This window comes from Heptranchias perlo, chromosome 31 (assembly GCF_035084215.1).
Source record: "Heptranchias perlo isolate sHepPer1 chromosome 31, sHepPer1.hap1, whole genome shotgun sequence".
Classification (NCBI taxonomy): domain Eukaryota; kingdom Metazoa; phylum Chordata; class Chondrichthyes; order Hexanchiformes; family Hexanchidae; genus Heptranchias; species Heptranchias perlo.
The window spans coordinates 33340672-33358940 of NC_090355.1; the positions used below are offsets into that span (position 1 = coordinate 33340672).

Sequence of the window (18269 nt, forward strand, 5' to 3'; positions counted from 1 at the left end):
TAGGTTATACACACTTCAACTCTTTGCATTAAGCTGCTATTTTGCACTTAAAAGACGGAGAAGCACAGGTATGATGGGCCGAATGGCCTCCTTCTGTGCTGTACGATTCCACAAGAGGATAAGAGTAACCATCTTGATTTGAGCAGCATTTCCATTTCACACATCACGATGATCCCTCTCCGTCACCACTGAAAGGTTTGCCGAATGCTTGTGACTTACCTCGTGGACTGGTGCCGGTTTTGGCACACTGGAGGCAGGCGTCTGTGAAGCCGGCTGCGACGGCGACTCCTGCTGCTGTACTGCTGATACACCGGTACTGCAAAACACAATCCCAGTAACATCAGCAACCCACCAGCCCAGGTTCCTGCACGACGCTTCAGAAGTCAAAACAATGGAACTGAACAATACTCTTCTGTCAAAATCCCAGATGTAACAGAACACAGAAATTGATTTTTCTTTGAAGGTTGGGTAAGTCAGAGGGGCCTCAAGGATTTGGCCACCCTACTGACAAAATGCATCTGTAGTAAAACTTTTTAAAATTGTGGCTCAATTTAAAAGAACTGCCAACAGTTTCTGTTTAGCCTCATCCATGCTTTCGTTGCCTCCAGACTCGACTATTCCAATGTTCTCCTGGCCGGCCTCCCATTTTCCACCCTCCTTCCTCCTTAAACTTGAGCTCATCCAAAACTCTGCTGCCTGTATCCTAACTTGCACCAAGTCCCGCGCACCCATTAACCCTGTGCTCGCTGACCAACATTGGCTCCCGGTCCACCAACGCCTCGATTTTAAAATTCTCATCCTCATGTTCAAATCCTTCCATGGCCTCGCCCCTCCCTATCTCTGTCACCTCCTCTAGCCCTACAACCCTCCAATAATTCTGCGTTCCTTCAACTGTGGCCTCTTGCGCATCCCCACTTCCTTCGCCCCACCACTGGCGGCCGTACCTTCAGCTGTCCAGCCCCTAAGCTCTGGAATTGTCTCCTCAAACCTCTTCGCCTCTCCACCTCTCCCTCATCCTTAAAACCTACTCTTTGACCAAGCTTTTGGTCGCCTGTTCTAATGTCTCCTTTTTTGACTTGGTGTCAATTTTTATCTGATTACCCTCCTGTAAAGTACCTTGGGATGTTTTACTACGTTAAAAGCGCTGTGTAAATGTAAGTCATTGTTGTGGTTGTTAGCCAGCTCTGGTTTTTTTAAGCTATGGTTTACATTTCTGTATCCAGGATAACAAAAGGCCATCAAGCCCATATGTGCTCTTAGTTGACCAAAGATATATACTCAACTGTAATCACTGCGGCTACAATTAATGGTCTAGCAACAAGTTGATATCAAATGCTTGTCTCAGAGATGGAAGGGGGTTTAGAAACAACTGATAGCAACCCATCACCAACCTTGGATGCAATCGCTTGAGGGCGGGAACCTATGAACCAACCATCCACCTCTGCAAGCTCAGTCAGCCCTCAGACTATTAGGTGAAATAAATCCCATCTCCCCACATTAGGAAAGATGAACACAGGAGGCTGAATTTTCCTCCAGGGCAGGCTCACCACTGGAGGAATGTCAGGACTACTGCCCAACGCAATAACCCTGCCATTTCCCCGACCCACTTTCCTGGGTTAAGGCTCATTAATTATGTAGAGTGGGTGCCCCCACCACACTGACGTTGCCAGCAGCTTCTCCCCAGGGAAATAAGGTAGTGCTGCAGCGACTCAAGGAGCAGGAAGATATAAAGCGGACAAAAAATCCCTGAAGAAATTTCTCAGCAGAAAAGGCTCTGAGCAAGCAGTGAGTCCTTCAGCAGATGGCAGGGCTGAAGAGGTGGCCAAGACGAAGCCTGCTCCTGGTGGTCCCTGGGGTTGGCAGTGACAGCAGTGGTCTGAGACATTGGGTGAGTTACTTGGCTCTGCCTTCCCAATGCCATTTACATGCGGTGGAGCAGTCAAGGGGTGTCACCTGAGTGGCAGGGGAGGAAGACTCCTGGCCACGTTGGCAGAGGTAGGAATGCAGCAGTAGGCAACCCCACCCCATTTCCCGCTGCCGCACCACCCAATATTGGGTACTATAAAAAAGGAAACTCTAGCCCAGGGTCCCTTCGCATTAGCTGAGCACGTACCATGACTAATGTAAGTGTTGTAGAAAAGATTCCCCTCCCTGCCCAAGGAGGCTAGATAAAAATAAGTCAAAATTAAATCAGCGATGAAACAATCTTACTTCTTTTGGTCCTGCTGCTCCTGTTTGCTTGCCCATCCTGTTCCGTCTTTTGGTACAATGGTCACGTTTGGATCGTTTCCTTTGTTTTCGGCCTTTAAACTCGGGAGGTTCGCGGGCGGGGGCATACGCCGGGCAGCGGCCACTTTGCCAAGACTCTGCAAGCCATGTCGAGGGACAACTGCAACACAGATTAGACGAACCTCAGAAGTGTGCTGTAGAGCACCATACTCAATACCAGAAGGGGGGAAAAAAACCCTACCAGGGAACGCAGCGATGAATGTTCCAGGCAGCAATTACGCTACAACGGCAGCATCGGTCCAAAACGAGACTCATTCACATCGATACTGTAGTTGTAGTGTAAATCCAGCCTTATACCATTCTCTGCAAAGAAGGGAATTAAGGGTGGAATTCTCATAATGAGTACAAGATATCATCATCGTTCCAACCAGACACACAAAAATTCATGATCCTTAATAATGGATAAATTAGAAACAAAGTTCTAAGTTTAACAGTTGACTGAAAGATGCACGATGCAGATGTGGTGTGGAAATTTTTTAAAAAGTTGGTAAAGCTGCTTCAATAGTCCTGGGGAACCCCAGGCTACGGTGCAGTGTTTGGAATTTGGTCGTGCTGCATGGTCATCAAAAATGCTCAGTCTGTACGACGAGAGACTGGGGGGGCGGCACCAGAGACCGGGGGTGGGGGGAAGAGGGGCGGCGGCACCAGAGACGGGGGAGGGGCGGCGGCACCAGAGACCCGGGGGCGGGAGCACAGACAGGACGAGACCGGGGGGGAGATGAGATGGGAGGGGGGCCAGACAAGACGGGGGTGTGGACGAGACGAGACCGGTGGGGGGGGGCCGGACCGGACAAGAAACAGGGGGGCCGGGGCGAACACAGACAGGGACAGACACGCACACTCAAACACACAGGCAAAATATATGTATACACACAGCAAAAGAAGATAGTATCAGCCTTTACAGTAATGCCTCGTATTGGACAATGACAGTCGCCCACAAACCCTTGGCCCAGTTTGGGCCGTCGCTAATAGATGAGGGGAGGAAATAAATATGGGATTCAGAAAAGGTAACGCAGGGAAACGCCCAAAATAAGTGGAAACCACGAGTCCTTCCTCGTTACAAACCTCCTGAATGTTTCTGGGTTTCTAGTGACTTCCCCTTGTATTTATCAAACAGACTGAGAGAGGAGTACTTCGATTTTCCATCCTTCCCCTTGGTAGTTTGCCCCAAACGATCTGACATTGCGCTGGAATGTCATCGAGTATGGTGGTTGTTTTCAGCACCGCTGAGAACGTGCCGCTCACTGGAAAAAAACAGAAATATTGTTTAAAAGCAAGCTCTCTGCTTAGTTAAAATCCAAGAACTTTCCACACTGCACGCAGTAAACATGCTGCAGTTCCAAAAAAGAACTGAACAGCATCCAATACAACGCAAGGACTCCATGAGCAACACAACACAGACATATCGACAGCATGCCACAATAATTCTTTAAGATGAAACTCATGCCTTGACTGTAAATGGGTACAACTGATTAACAGTTGTAGGTTAGAACTAACCTCACCAAACTGAACAAATCTGCCCATCACACCACAGGCGTGCAGTAACGTGGCAGAATACTCCCCAGAATTTGAGTTTATATTTGCTCATTTGTTTTCTTTTCCTTCTGCAATGGACACATAAATTCAGCTGCTCCTCGGTGTGTTTTGTGGTTATCACCCAGCAAAAGTAAATATAAAGTGATACTGTATTACTCCTCCCGAACAGCAGTGAGGAACTACACAAAGGGAAAGCAAATTAGTAAGCAGTCAGACTGCTGTAAACCTCTGGGATACAGTAACCTTTCACTGCCAACAGGCATGCACTGCATAATCTAAATGAAATGCACCAGGGATCTCCGGAAGCACCACCACTCAAACCTCCCCCCCCTTCACAATATAAAGGGAGCCATCATGGGTTGGGGGATGCGGAGGCAAGTATTAGAGTAAAGAAAGTCTCTCTTCTCCTCAATAAAGGTTGTTAAACCTCTCTCTCTCCTCCTTTAAGTTGCTCCTTCAAACCTACCTCTTTGACCAAGCTTTTTTCACCTAATATCTCTTTTTGTGGCTTGGTGTCAAATTTTATCTGAAAACACTCCTGTGAAGTGCCTTGGGATGTTTCACTACGTTAAAAGTGCTATATAAATGCACGCTGTTGTTCTGATGAAAAAGATCGAGCAGATGGCTCCCTGACAGCATATTTACATTGCTGCAACTTGGAAAGCTCCTTACACCCTGATCCCTGGCTGCAGCCACTTGGATAACGTATCGATGGGACCCAATGTACCGAGTGGGATCAGCATCCTTCAAACCTCCCGGTCGCTGATTGTTGTGCCCAAATGCAGACAAAGTTCACCACTGGCTAGTTCACGGTTCAACTATTTTACCAGATCACAATCCTATATATACTCTCACCCTGGAATAGGCAAGGGTTGTAATGAACCAAATGAGGGGGCGGACATATGAGGAGAGGTTGAGTAGATTGGGACTCTACTCATTGGAGTTCAGAAGAATGAGAGGCGATCTTATTGAAACATATAAGATTGTGAAGGGGCTTGATCGGGTGGATGCGGTAAGGATGTTCCCAAGGATGGGTGAAACTAGAACTAGGGGGCATAATCTTAGAATAAGGGGCTGCTCTTTCAAAACTGAGATGAGGAGAAACTTCTTCACTCAGAGGGTAGTAGGTCTGTGGAATTTGCTGCCCCAGGAAGCTGTGGAAGCTACATCATTAAATAAATTTAAAACAGAAATAGACAGTTTCCTAGAAGTAAAGGGAATTAGGGGTTACGGGGAGCGGGCAGGAAATTGGACATGAATTTAGATTTGAGGTTAGGATCAGATCAGCCATGATCTTATTGAATGGCGGAGCAGGCTCGAGGGGTCGATTGGCCTACTCCTGCTCCTATTTCTTATGTTCTTATGTTCAAATGCATCCCTAATGGTTCAGCTGATTTAAACAGCGAGTAGCTGAGGCATACAACCAGGGAAGGTCCCAGGATCAATCTTTGTTCTGTGCTGTGCCAGATGACTATTAGATACTTGGGTTTGATAGCCTACTGGACTGGGAACCCAGAGGTCAGGAGTTCAAATTCCTCCACAGAAAGTTTTGAAACTGAATTCATCAGATCTGGTAACAAGTGGTTAGGACAAGAAAATGATCATGAAAACTCAACTGGTTCACCAATATCCTCCAGAGAAGGGAACCTGCCACCCCTCCACAGTCTGGTGTGTGTGTGACTCCAGTCCTACACTACATGGTTGACCTAATGCCATCAGGACAACTAGGGATGGCAAATAAATACTGCCTCGTTGTCCACATCCAGGGTCAGATCTGATCCCAGTTCCTGATTGCTATTCACTGCTCTTTGCAGTTGTGTGAACAGAACCAGGCTTGGCTACCCACCCTTAGTCGAACAGCCCAGTGACACCCACTGTACTGGGCAAGGTACCAGAAGATGGCTATGGAACTGTACCCCAGCAAGGAGTCAACTGCTTCAGGGCAGTGTCCTAGGCCCAACCATCTTCAGCTACTTCATCAATTACCTTCCCTCCATCATAAGGTCAGAAAAGGGGATGTTCGCTGCTGATTGCAGTGTTCAGTTCCATTCGCAACCCCTCAGATAATGAAGCAGTCCGTGCCAACTTGCAGCAAGACCTGGACAACATCCAAGCTTGGGCTGATAAGTGGCAAGTAACATTTGCGCCAGACTAGTGCCAGGTAATGACAATCTCCAACAAGAGAGTGTCTAACCACCTCCCCATGACATTCAACGGCATTACCATCGCTGAATCCCCCATCATCAACATCCTGGGGGTCACCACTGACCAGAAACTTAACCGCACCAGCCACATAAATACTGTGGCTACAAGAGCAGGTCAGAGGCTGGGTATTCTGTGGCGAGTGACTCACCTTTCCACCATCTACACGGCACACGTCAGGAGTGTGATGGAATACTCTCCACTTGCCTGGATGAGTGCAGCTCCAACAACATTCAAGAAGCTCGACACCATTCAGGACAAAGCAACCCACTTGATTGGCACCCCATCCACCACCTTAAACATTCACTCCCTCCACCACTGGCGCACCGTGGCTGCAGTGTGTACCATCTACAGGATGCACTGCAGCAACTCGCCAAGGCTTCTTCGACAGCACCTCCCAAACCCGCGACCTCTATCATCTAGAAGGACAAGGGCAGCAGGCACATGGGAATAACACCTGCACATTCCCCTCCACACACCATCCCGACTTGGAAATATATCGCTGGTCCTTCATCATCGCTGGGTCGAAATACCTCATTGAAACATATAAAATTCTGACAGGGCTAGACAGACTGGATGCAGGGAGGATGTTTCCTCTGGCTGAGGGGTCTACAACGAGGGGTCACAGTTTCAGAATAAGGGGTAGGATATTTAGGACTGAGATGAGGAGAAATTTCTTCACTCAGAGGGTGGTGAACCTGTGGAATTCTCCATCACAGAAGGCCGTGGAGGCCAAGTCACTGATTATATTTAAAAAGGAGCTAGATAAATTTCTAGACACAAAAGGCATTAAAGGTATGGGGAGAGAGTGGGAATATGGTATTAAGATAGAGGATCAGCCATGATCATATTGAATGGCGGAGCAGGCTCAAAGGGCCGAATGGCCTATTCTGGCTCCTATTTTCCATGTTTCTATGTTAACTCCCTACCTAGCAGCACTGTGGGAGAACCTTCACCACACAGACTGCAGCGGTTCAAGAAGGCGGCTCATCACCACCTTCTCAAGGGCAATTAGGAACGGGCAATAAATGCTGGCCTTGCCAGCGACGCCCACATCCCATGAACGAATAAAAAAAACGAAGGGAGAAATGGAGGGAAAGAAATAAAATGAACCAAGTTAGTGACTCGCTCATTCCAGGGTCTGAAATCAGGTGACTTTAGATTGAGTGTGAAACCCAGTGTCTTGTTTCCCAGGCAACAGTCTGTGACACTGCTTCTCCAACAAGGGTTATACAGGATCCCTCTGGTCTAGCAGTAACATGTAAAAGGTACACAATTCAAGCATTATATAAAGACTGCGCACATGTTTTAATTTATTACTACAGTGCATCACTCCCTGAAGTTCGATCAGTAATAACAGTAATTAATGTTTCTCAAATGATTTCTTAAACTAGTTTGCATCAGCTTAATTAAATGTAAACAGTATTAAAGTAACATATACTCCAGAAGTATTTGTATAAATTCTGTTACACATTTTAAGTGAAGTTTTTATCAGGAGCAGCAACCCATGCAGCTGGAAACACCGTCTTCTTGATGTTTCCTAGGCTCCCAGCATTGTGCTACCTCATTCACTGACACGGTTCAGTACCCAGCAGGAGTAAGCTGGCCCTGATCAGAAGACCAGCTGTTGCATGGTAAATAGATATAGGCCGATGGCAGCAGCCTTGTCTGAACTCTCATTACGCTCACTTGAATTACAGTAAATCCTGCTCAAACATCTCATTTTTATACATGAAGCACAAAGTCCAACTGGTTTCTCGTTACCCTGTGGTTTAAGCTTCTCAGTTCCCATTCGAACACCTTACACAGAGGATTCTGGCTCTGATAGAACTGTCTTGCAGACAGTTGGAATTTGCTCTTCAGCCCCTCCCATTGCCACCGTTATAGCTGAACATGTACGGTCCTGCAAAATGTCGCACACAAACTAGATGCCTTTGTACAGCACCACTCCTGGGCAGTAAGGAGTTTCACCAAAAGGGGCTGAAAATTTTCCATTTTGCAAGTAAGTAATTTAAAGGGCAACTCGGCAGGTGAGATGATGAATGCGAGGAGGAGTGGCAGCATGCATGATATTACAGAACTTCTTCAAAATGGTTGCTTGGGAGGAGTGACTGTACGTGCATAACAGTAAGAAAGGCTGTGTATCAGTGAACGTGGGGCCAATAATGATCAGTTCAGATAATACAAGGAGCTACGTTGGATCATACTAGTTTCCCATCAAACACTTAGGTTCCATTTGACCCATTCAAAACAGTCCAGAATTCTGCATGAATCACGACCCGTGTCCTATACCCAAGACACAATGATTTTTTAGGAACAGGTTCTATTAGTTTTTGGGGCAATCATCTAGAAACTGAACCATTGGATTTAGCAACCTTACGTTTAACACTAATCTCTGCTCTGCATACTGTGGTCATCACCCTTAACACCAGGATTAATCACATTATTGCAAAATGGTTTATAAAGACTGGAAGGCTGATTTGACAGGACACTGACCATAATTAGCAACATTCTACAAGTCTGGGATCTAAAGCATTGATTATTTTTTAATAGGTGCGTCAGCCCCTCAGAAAACAACCATGACTAGCAAACAGGACCAAAAACCTTTCAGGTCAAAGGTCAGAGAGCTGCCTATACTGTGTGCAGTTCTGGGCACCCAATCATAGCAATAATGGTTCCTAATTAAGGAAGTTGGGCTTGTTTTTTTCTTTATGAAAGAGACTCGGGTGATCGAACTGAAGTTTTCCAGATTATGAGGAATTGACAAAACTGATAAATTGCTCACTGTACAGTTAAAGGTTCAAACATCACAGGGCACAAGGGAAAAAGAAGAAAGGGGGTCAGAGGGAAAATTCTCACCCAAAGGGCAACCCGGAAGGCCAATGAACTGGACAGTATAGAGAGGTTCAAGAGACAGCTGGATGAACTTGTGGAGAAAGGATTGAGGGACATGGGTAGGTGGGGTCAGTTGATGTAAAGGGGCTGGATTGTTGGGCCCAAGGGCTTTAGGAACATAGGAACACGAGTAGGCCATTCAGCCCCTTGAGCCTGTTCTGCCATTCAATTAGATCATGGCTGATCTGTATCTCAACTCCATCTGCCCACCTTGGTTCCTTAACCCTTAATATTATTGCCTAATAAAAATCTATCAATCTCAGTTTTGAAATTTTCAATTGACCCCCAGCCTCAACATTCATCATAAACCGCAACCCCAATCCAATGAGTTTTCAGTTATTAAATAAAGACTTTCAATCATTCATCTCTATAAAACAGTTTAAAAACAGGATGCCTGCAGGATATAATGAGTCTGAGCAATCCGGCTTTCCTAAGCGAACTCTAATAACTGTTGGGAGGCAGTGAAATAAACTTGCATTTGTATAGTAATTTATCACATCCCGAGGCCATCCCAAAGTGCTCGACTCTAAACAAATTACTTTTGAAGTGTTGTGATTCTTGTCATGCAGGCAAATATGGCAACCGATCTGTGCACAGCAAATTCCACAATCAGCAACTGAGGCGAATGACCAGTCTGTTGATTTTTGGTGGTGTTGGTTGAGGAAGGAATGTTGACCAGGACAATTTGCTGTTCCTCGGATGGTGCTGTGGGATCTGGGGTTCATCTAAACCAGTAGGCAGGACCTCGGTTTAATATATTCAAAAGACTGCACCTCGGAAAATGCAGCACTGCCTCAGTCAGTTCAAGTCCTGACGTGGGGCTTGATTTTAAAACGTCTTCTGTGCACTGATTAAACGAAAGCATAACATTTTCCACCCACACCGGTATACAGCAAGCTGCCTGGAGCGGCAGGGAGCTGTTTTCAACCACGTTATCATGCTGCTGTCATGTCCATGAGGGGCTGGATCAGAGCGACACTTGCTCCAGTCAATGCATGGCCCTGGGACAAACAGGTGGGAGCAGAGGATAAATGTGAGGTTGAAGAGATACATTTCTATGTAGACTGCTGCTGGCTAATACAGGTCTGAAAATGACCACCTGCAGTACATTCCACAAGACACCACAGGGGAAAGCTCCTGTACAGTCCAGCAGTAGATACAATATCCGTTAACATTTTAAAGCAGTGGGATTCATTTTGCAGAATCATTTACGGGACAGGCGTAAAATAAATAGCCAAGAATCACAAAATCAAACATGTCAAAGAAAACGACAACAGGCATGGAAGGGACCCTGCCCAAGAGCGAGTGAGTGCAGGCAGGGCATTCACCCTTGAAGGGAGTGGGGAATATTACACATAGTGCGATCCTGTCCTCATCTATATTCACAGAGGTGCCCTTCCAGCAGAGCTTCACTAGATAGTGATTGGAACAGGAGCCCTGGCTTATTTCTCCACTGCCTCACCCAGGTCAGGGATAGTGAGGCCAACCGAGGTCAAGAAAGAAAGAAAGAACAGAAGAGAAAGGAAAGGAAGTAAAGAGAGAAAAACGAAAGGCTTCAATTTATAAAACATCTTTATCATCTTCAGGATGTCCCAAAGCACCTCACAGCCAATGAATTACTTTTGAAGTGTAGCCACTGTTATGGACACAGATGTGGCAGTCAGTTTGCAAACAGCAAAGTCCCACAAACAGCAATGAAATAAATGATCAGTTAAATCTGTTGTTGGGGGTGTTGATTGAGGAGCAAATGCTGGCAGAACTCCTCTGCTCTTTGAATAATGCCACAGGATCTCCTACATCCATTTGAGAGGGCAGACTCAGTTCAACGTCTCAACTGAAAGACGGCACCTCCGGCCATGCAGCACGCCCTCAGCACTCCAGTGGAGTGTCAGTCCAGATGAAAGGCTCAATTTCTGGAGGGGAACCTCACAACCTTCTGGCTCAGAGGTGAGTGTGTTACCACTGAGCCAAGCTGACACTTAAGAGCACAAATCTGGGAGTAAACTGATACCTTCCTGGTCTATGGCTAAGCTACTCACTGGATAAACTCACAAATATCAGGACAACTGGTCATTTTACTTTAGCAGCCATTCATCACAACATTATCCAAGTTTCTATCGCAAAGACTGCTTGTACGATGCTGTCTCTCGGATTATTTAATATATACATACACACCAATATGGATTTCTTAGTTTTGTTATTGGGATGTCGATGATACCCATCCCTAGTCCACCCGAGTGGACTGCTAGGCCACTTCTGAGGGCATTAGGAACCAACCATGCAGTGCGTGACTGGAGTTACGTGTAGGCCTGACCAGGTAGAGTCAGATTCCCTTCGCTGAAGGAAATTAGTGAACCAGTTGGGTGTTTATGACAATCATTTTTTCCTCTGGTGCCAGTCCACAAACGAGCAGATTGTATTGAACTGAAATTTCACAATTTGCCAGGAGCGAGGATCTGAATTCACGACCATAACCAGTGCGATACTCTGAATTTATTGCCTCAAATTGCTCCCACCACCAGTACTTTTCCCTAATGTTACACTGCTCAGAATGCTGTCCAGGCACAACCCAAGCTTGCCAGGGCAAAATCTATAACCACACTGTAGGGTGTTAGAAGCATAGAACGATAGAGTACAGGAGACCTTTCAGCCCATCATGCCTGTGCTGGCTCTTTGAAAGAGCTATCCAATTAGTCCCACTCCCCTGCTCTTTCCCCATAGCTATGCAAATTTTCCCTCCAAGTATTTATCCAATTCCCCTTTGAAAGGTGTGGGGACAGAATCACTTTCTATGCACATGCCTTGCAATCCCTGCCTTAAATCTCACATTGTGCTGGGGAAAGACTTCAAAATTAACTTGTCACAATTCAAGTGGACGCCTTATAAACATTTTGCACAGCCCCTATTATACTCTACTGAATTCCTAGATGCATGTAAGGGAAAGCTAGATAAGTACATGAGGGAGAAAGGAATAGAAGGGTATGCTGATAGGGCTAGATGAAGTAGGGTGGGAGGAGGCTCGTGTGGAGTATAAACACCGGCATAGACCAGTTGGGCCTGTTTCTGTGCTGTAGATTCTATGTAATTCTAGTGACAGCACTGTTTGCACTCTCCCCATTCCCCTCCATTCTCTTTCCCCGGCCGCACACAGTCAGTGATTGGTGTGAGTCACCAAACGTGTTACTGGAGTTGATCCACACTGTGCAAACTTTAGCATCCTCACAACGGAGAGCCTCGGGAGAAGTTATTTTGACAACCACTCTCCTATTGGATTCTACCTATTTATTGTGGTGAGACAACTGGGCAGGCCCAGCACCTTCAACACATAACCCTGCTCCTCCCGATAACCAATAAGGTTTGTTACATATACCACAAACACGGACTATAGGTGGTTTACATATGAGGATCATTAAAGTCAGTTTTTGTCAATTTAAAAACCTGTGTTCTTTGAGCTTTTTTTTTAGGTTTTACGTTTAATAAAAAAAAGGAAAAAACGGACCTCCAAAAACCCGAGAAAAATCAGTAAAAGTTTTGATTTTGAGCATCGCCAGAACTCAAAAGCAGGTAAAAGACTTAAAAGTCAAATCGAACTAAATGACAACCGACAATTATTTAGTTTATGGACACCAGTTTTCTGAGGCTCAATCTCAGATTCTCCCTTAACTCCTAGAGAGTCTTTCTTAAACTGAAAGTAAAATTGAGAAACGTGTGTTTATTGCTGTGGCCCCAGCCACTTACCTGCCTCTACGATTGAGGGATATTAAAAATTCTTGGCAACTATACGCAGGGGAACGGCTGCGATCTTGATTTTAGTAAATAATGCTCGGGTGTGTGACTGGGTGGTTGTAAGAGATTAGAGATAGGGAGGCCCCAAGGCAGTCTCATTCACCCACACTGCTTTTTGCAGCCTCCGTCTTTTCTACTCACCTTTATCTCAATTCCATACATAAATCACTCACCCTCTGAGCACATTGCAGTATTAGAGCATGCCCTCGATACAGGAGTCTGCGCCCAATCAGATTTTATCACCTGCTCTACACACTGCACGCGTGAGGGGCTGTTCTTGTTGATCAGTTGATTTTAGAAACATCACATTTTCCTGCCTGAGTGTCAGAGCTTAAAGCTGCTACATTGCAGAACGTTTAACTGCCCTCTCCCCACCCGTCCCAGGAACAACCCCAACCAGATCACAGCACACCTGGTCAATTGGAATTCCATTTCACTTGGCAAGCCAATCGCCAACACAAGGACCTGTACCTCAGTGTGTGTTCAGGGAGCAGCGATCCCTTACTAAACGAACCTCAAGCAATGGTTCCTGACTTAGCTTTGGGCTATTCCACCAACAAGAGCAGATCATTATTTCATTATTTTTCACAATCTCCGAGTTTTCCTTCCTCGATGGCAAAGTTTCAGCCTCGCCCTCGCTACCCTGCGGACGTTGGAACCCGAAGTACAGGAAAGCACATCTACACTGCGTCTGGGACTTGCAGGCCGAGCATGAACGCAACAGCTGCTTTGGGGTGTCAATTCAGCGGTTCCAGTGCGACCCTGTTGGGAGGTCTTGAGCTGTTTGCACACCTACCCTAGCGGCAAGGTGCAAATGCACCCTCAGAATTAGCAGGTTACTGTGCAATGCAGCACGATACACAGCAAGATCCCACAAACAGCAATAAGGTGAACGACCAGCCAATCAGCTTTCGGTGACACTGATCGAGAGTGAACTCCCTACTCTTCTTCAAATAGTGTTATCTTTATAAGGTCAGGTTGCACGGACTAGGCTTGTATTGCCCCGAGTATAGAAGATTAAGGGGTGATCTAATTGAGGTATTTAAAATGATTAAAGGATTTGATAGGGTAGATAGAGAGAAACTATTTCTTCTGGTGGAGAGTCCAGAATGAGGGGGCCGTTCAGGGGTGATGTCAGGAAGCATTTCTTCACACAAAGGGGAGTGGAAATCTGGAACTCTCTCCCCCAAAAAGCTGTTAAGGTTGGGGGTCAATTGAAAATTTCAAACCTGAGATTGATGGATTTTTGTTGGGTGAGGGGATTAAGGGATATGGAACCAAGGTGGGTAAATAGAGTTAAGATACAGATCAACCACGACCTGATTGAACTGCAGAACAAGCTCAAGGGGCTGAATGGCCTCCTCCTGCATGTTCCTTTAACACCAACTTAAACCATTGGGGGGGGGGGGGGCCTCAGTGTACTGTCTCGTCTGAAGAGCAGCACCTCCAACCACACTGCACAAGAGAAGAGTGCTACCAACAGAGCTGGGCAGCACGCACAAGGGCACAGAACATCCCGTTTCCACGACAAGAGAGACAAGCACAGGCCCCTTTCCTGTTCTTGGGATCATTTCCCCCAAATCTTGTTAAAATGTAAATTCATTTGCTGAAAGCAAGCTGCAAATCAGGACCTTTCCCAGGGTTTGTTCCCTTGCTGAAGGTGTGAGAAACCCACCTCCCCCCAATATGAAGACAGGGGCCTCAGCACAGAGTTCCTGCACCAGCCCGAGCATGGTCGACAGGTATCAGACCGGATAGCTTACCCACCCACCCAACAAGATCACCTGGATGGGAAGAGGCGAGGAAGCATTTAATCAGCGGTTCCATGAGGTCTCCAAGAACTTAACTCTCACCGTCAGCCAGGAATCTCCACAGAATGACTTCCTGCAACTTCTGCCCAGGCCCCTCGATGCTGCTGCGGAGTTGGTTGCTGCCCCGTGCCTGTGCGGCAGCAGGCATTTGCGAGTCAGTCCCACTAGGCACGGTGTTCCAAGCGGGTTTGAGTGCAACAAACAGTTCGGAGAAACCTGGAGCGATATCGGCATCCAGCAAGTCCCATCTGGGAGTCAGAGGGCTGATGATTCAGTCCCTACTCAAGGCGTTAGCTACACAATCCAGGCTGACACCACCAGTGCCAGTACTGAGGGTGTGCTGCACTGTCAGAGGTGCCGTCCTTCGGATGAGACGTTAAACCGAGACCCCATCGGCCTGCTCCAGCCATTCTGTGGGCTGTTTAAGATCCACTGACTCTATTTGAATGTAGAATACTCTTTTTTTAATGCAGTGGGCCCCCTCACAATCAGCAAAAGCAGAGGAACTGATCACACACTGTGTTTTCTCCTGTCTTAGTTAGGATGATGATGATGTGAATTGCACAGATAAAGCGAAGACATATCAGAGTAATAATAGCAACTGAGGGGAATCAGGCTAAATAATTGCAGCAGGAGCACACAACAATTACTGTACAAGTGGCATCGTTCCCATTCCCCTCCCAACTAACTACTGGGGAATAAGACAAGCACCTCCCTCGCTGAAAGAAAATCTATAGACATGAAATCCTTTGTAACCGGCTATCTGTACAACCCTTAAAGGCAACATTACGAGTCTAGAGGAACTCGAGTACACAATTCAGAGCTCGGACCGCAGACCGGGCACCGCTCCCCCCTCAGGTTAAAGGTCATAATCCCAGAACTAATGGGATTCAACATGAATCAACTGAGGGGGGGAATGGAGCAAATGGAAAGGGGGTTAAATAAACAAACCGGCCCCTGACCCCAGGGCCCCCATTGATATACAGAGATGGATTCAGTGAAACGTCCCGATTCATAACCCTTTTCTCTTACTTGAAAATTGGGGGGGGGGGATGATGACCAGGGGGGCCCAGGAGCTGGGGCCAGGGGACCAAGGGGGGGTGCGGGGAGATGACCAGGGACCGGAGGAGGAGAGGACTGCAGGGGAGGGTGAAGGTGACCTGGGGCCGTGGGGGGAGGGGGGTGACGGTCACCAGGGGCCGGAGTGGGGGTGGGGGTTGAGGGTGGCCGGGGTTGAGGGTAGCCGGGGGGGGGGGGGGGGTGAGGGTGACCAGGGGCCGGAGGGGGGGGGCTGAGGGTGACCAGGGGCCGGAGGGGGGGGGCTGAGGGTGACCAGGGGCCGGAGGGGGGGGGCTGAGGGTGACCAGGGGCCGGTGGGGGGGGGCTGAGGGTGACCAGGGGCCGGAGGGGGGGGGCTGAGGGTGACCAGGGGCCGGAGGGGGGGGGCTGAGGGTGACCAGGGGCCGGAGGGGGGGGGCTGAGGGTGACCAGGGGCCGGAGGGGGGGGGCTGAGGGTGACCAGGGGCCGGAGGGGGGGGGCTGAGGGTGACCAGGGGCCGGAGGGGGGGGGCTGAGGGTGACCAGGGGCCGGAGGGGGGGGGGGGGGGGGGCTGAGGGTGACCAGGGGCCGGAGGGGGGGGGGGGCTGAGGGTGACCAGGGGCCGGAGGGGGGGGGGGCTGAGGGTGACCAGGGGCCGGAGGGGGGGGGGGGCTGAGGGTGACCAGGGGCCGGAGGGGGGGGGGGGGGGGCTGAGGGTGACCAGGGGCCGGAGGGGGGGGGCTGAGGGTGACCAGGGGCCGGAGGGGGGGGGGGGCTGAGGGTGACCAGGGGCCGGAGGGAGGGTGGTGAGGGTGACCAGGGGCCGGAGGCTGAGGGTGACCAGGGGCCGGAGGGGGGGGGCTGAGGGTGACCAGGGGCCGGAGGGGGGGGGCTGAGGGTGACCAGGGGCCGGAGGGGGGGGGGGCTGAGGGTGACCAGGGGCCGGAGGGGGGCTGAGGGTGACCAGGGGCCGGAGGGGGGGGGGCTGAGGGTGACCAGGGGCCGGAGGGGGGGGGGGCTGAGGGTGACCAGGGGCCGGAGGGGGGGGGGGCTGAGGGTGACCAGGGGCCGGAGGGGGGGGGGGCTGAGGGTGACCAGGGGCCGGAGGGGGGGGGGCTGAGGGTGACCAGGGGCCGGAGCTGAGGGTGACCAGGGGCCGGAGGGGGGGGCTGAGGGTGACCAGGGGCCGGAGGGGGGGGGGCTGAGGGTGACCAGGGGCCGGAGGGGGGGGGGGGGCTGAGGGTGACCAGGGGCCGGAGGGGGGGGGGGGCTGAGGGTGACCAGGGGCCGGAGGGGGGGGGGGGGGCTGAGGGTGACCAGGGGCCGGGGGGGCTGAGGGTGACCAGGGGCCGGGGGGGGGCTGAGGGTGACCAGGGGCCGGAGGGGGGGCTGAGGGTGACCAGGGGCCGGAGGGGGGGCTGAGGGTGACCAGGGGCCGGAGGGGGGGCTGAGGGTGACCAGGGGCCGGAGGGGGGGCTGAGGGTGACCAGGGGCCGGAGGGGGGGCTGAGGGTGACCAGGGGCCAGAGGGGGGGCTGAGGGTGACCAGGGGCCGGAGGGGTGAGGGTGACCAGGGGCTAGTATTGCGGGGGGGGGGGGGGAAGAGAGAGAGGGTGACCAAAGGCCGGAGTGGGGGGGGGGGTTGGGGGCTGAGAGTGACCAGGGGCCGGAGTGGGTGGGGGAAAGAGAGGCGAAAGGTGACCAGGGGCCAGAGTGGGGGGGACCGGAGTGGGGGGGGGGGGGGGCTGAGGGTGACCAGGGGCCACATGGGGGGGGGGGGGGTGACCAGGGGCCACATGGGGGGGGGGGGGGGTTGACCAGGGGCCACATGGGGGGGGGGGGGGGGTTGACCAGGGGCCACATGGGGGGGGGGGGGGGGTTGACCAGGGGCCACATGGGGGGGGGGGTTGACCAGGGGCCACATGGGGGGGGGGGGGGTTGACCAGGGGCCACAGGGAAGGGGGGGTGACCGGGGCCGGGGTGGGGGGTGACCAGGGGCCGGGAGAGGACCAGGGGCCGGAGTGGTGACTAGAGACCGGGGGGGGGGGGGGGCGCGGGGGCCGGGGGCTCGGGTTGGTCTCCAGGGCCGCCCCGCAGTTCTAACCCGGCCCAAGCCCGTAAAATCAAATGAGGAAGCGGCCTCCCGTCGGCCCCGCCGCCCCGGGCCTCCATTTTCGGGGAATCGGTTTCTGTGGAGATTTTTCCCGTTTGATTTTCACATTTTTAATGGGGATTTAGAGAGAAAATGGCGGCCGGATGCCGCCGGGAACAAAGCGGCCGAAAGCCTCTGGATTTCAACCAATAAAAGACATTTTACCTCCGAAATACCGACCTCGGCTCGTTCCCGGGTTTTGCTCCGTCTCAACTTCAACAATAAAGAGAAACCGGCGCCGATCCGGAGCCCGATGGAGGCGGATAGAGGAGAATCCGGGGCCTAAGCAAAAGGATTGAAGCGAAACCGACTCCGGCCTCGCAAACCGGGCTCAGTGACTGAGACACGGCGCTGGGCCGACACCTGGCGGCGGTGCAGGGAGCTGCACCTACTGACACACGGCGCTGGGGTGACACCTGGCGGCAGCTCGCAGAATTACAGCTTTCTCATGGCGCTGGGGTGACACCTGGCGGCAGCCCGCTGAATTACAGCTTTCTCATGGCGCTGGGGTGACACCTGGCGGCAGCTCGCAGAATTACAGCTTTCTCACGGCGCTGGGG

At 50.6% G+C, this 18269-nt stretch overlaps 1 protein-coding gene across 4 annotated transcripts in view; it reads right to left on the minus strand.

Annotated features, from left to right (window-relative positions):
- Positions 1 to 18025, minus strand: part of prrc2b (proline-rich coiled-coil 2B) — a 72895-nt gene extending 54870 nt beyond the window's left edge. For 3 of the 4 annotated variants that reach the window (XM_067969923.1, XM_067969924.1, XM_067969921.1), the window contains exons 1-4: positions 17875 to 18025; positions 3355 to 3533; positions 2212 to 2389; positions 220 to 316 (exon numbers count right to left, since the gene is read on the minus strand). In XM_067969923.1, the coding sequence (XP_067826024.1) occupies positions 220 to 316; positions 2212 to 2389; positions 3355 to 3472 (393 nt within the window). In that variant the 5' untranslated portion in view covers positions 3473 to 3533; positions 17875 to 18025. The remainder of the gene's footprint in view (positions 1 to 219; positions 317 to 2211; positions 2390 to 3354; positions 3534 to 17874) is intronic. The other variant, XM_067969922.1, reaches the window with a different exon arrangement.
- Between the last annotated feature and the right edge of the window lie 244 nt (positions 18026 to 18269).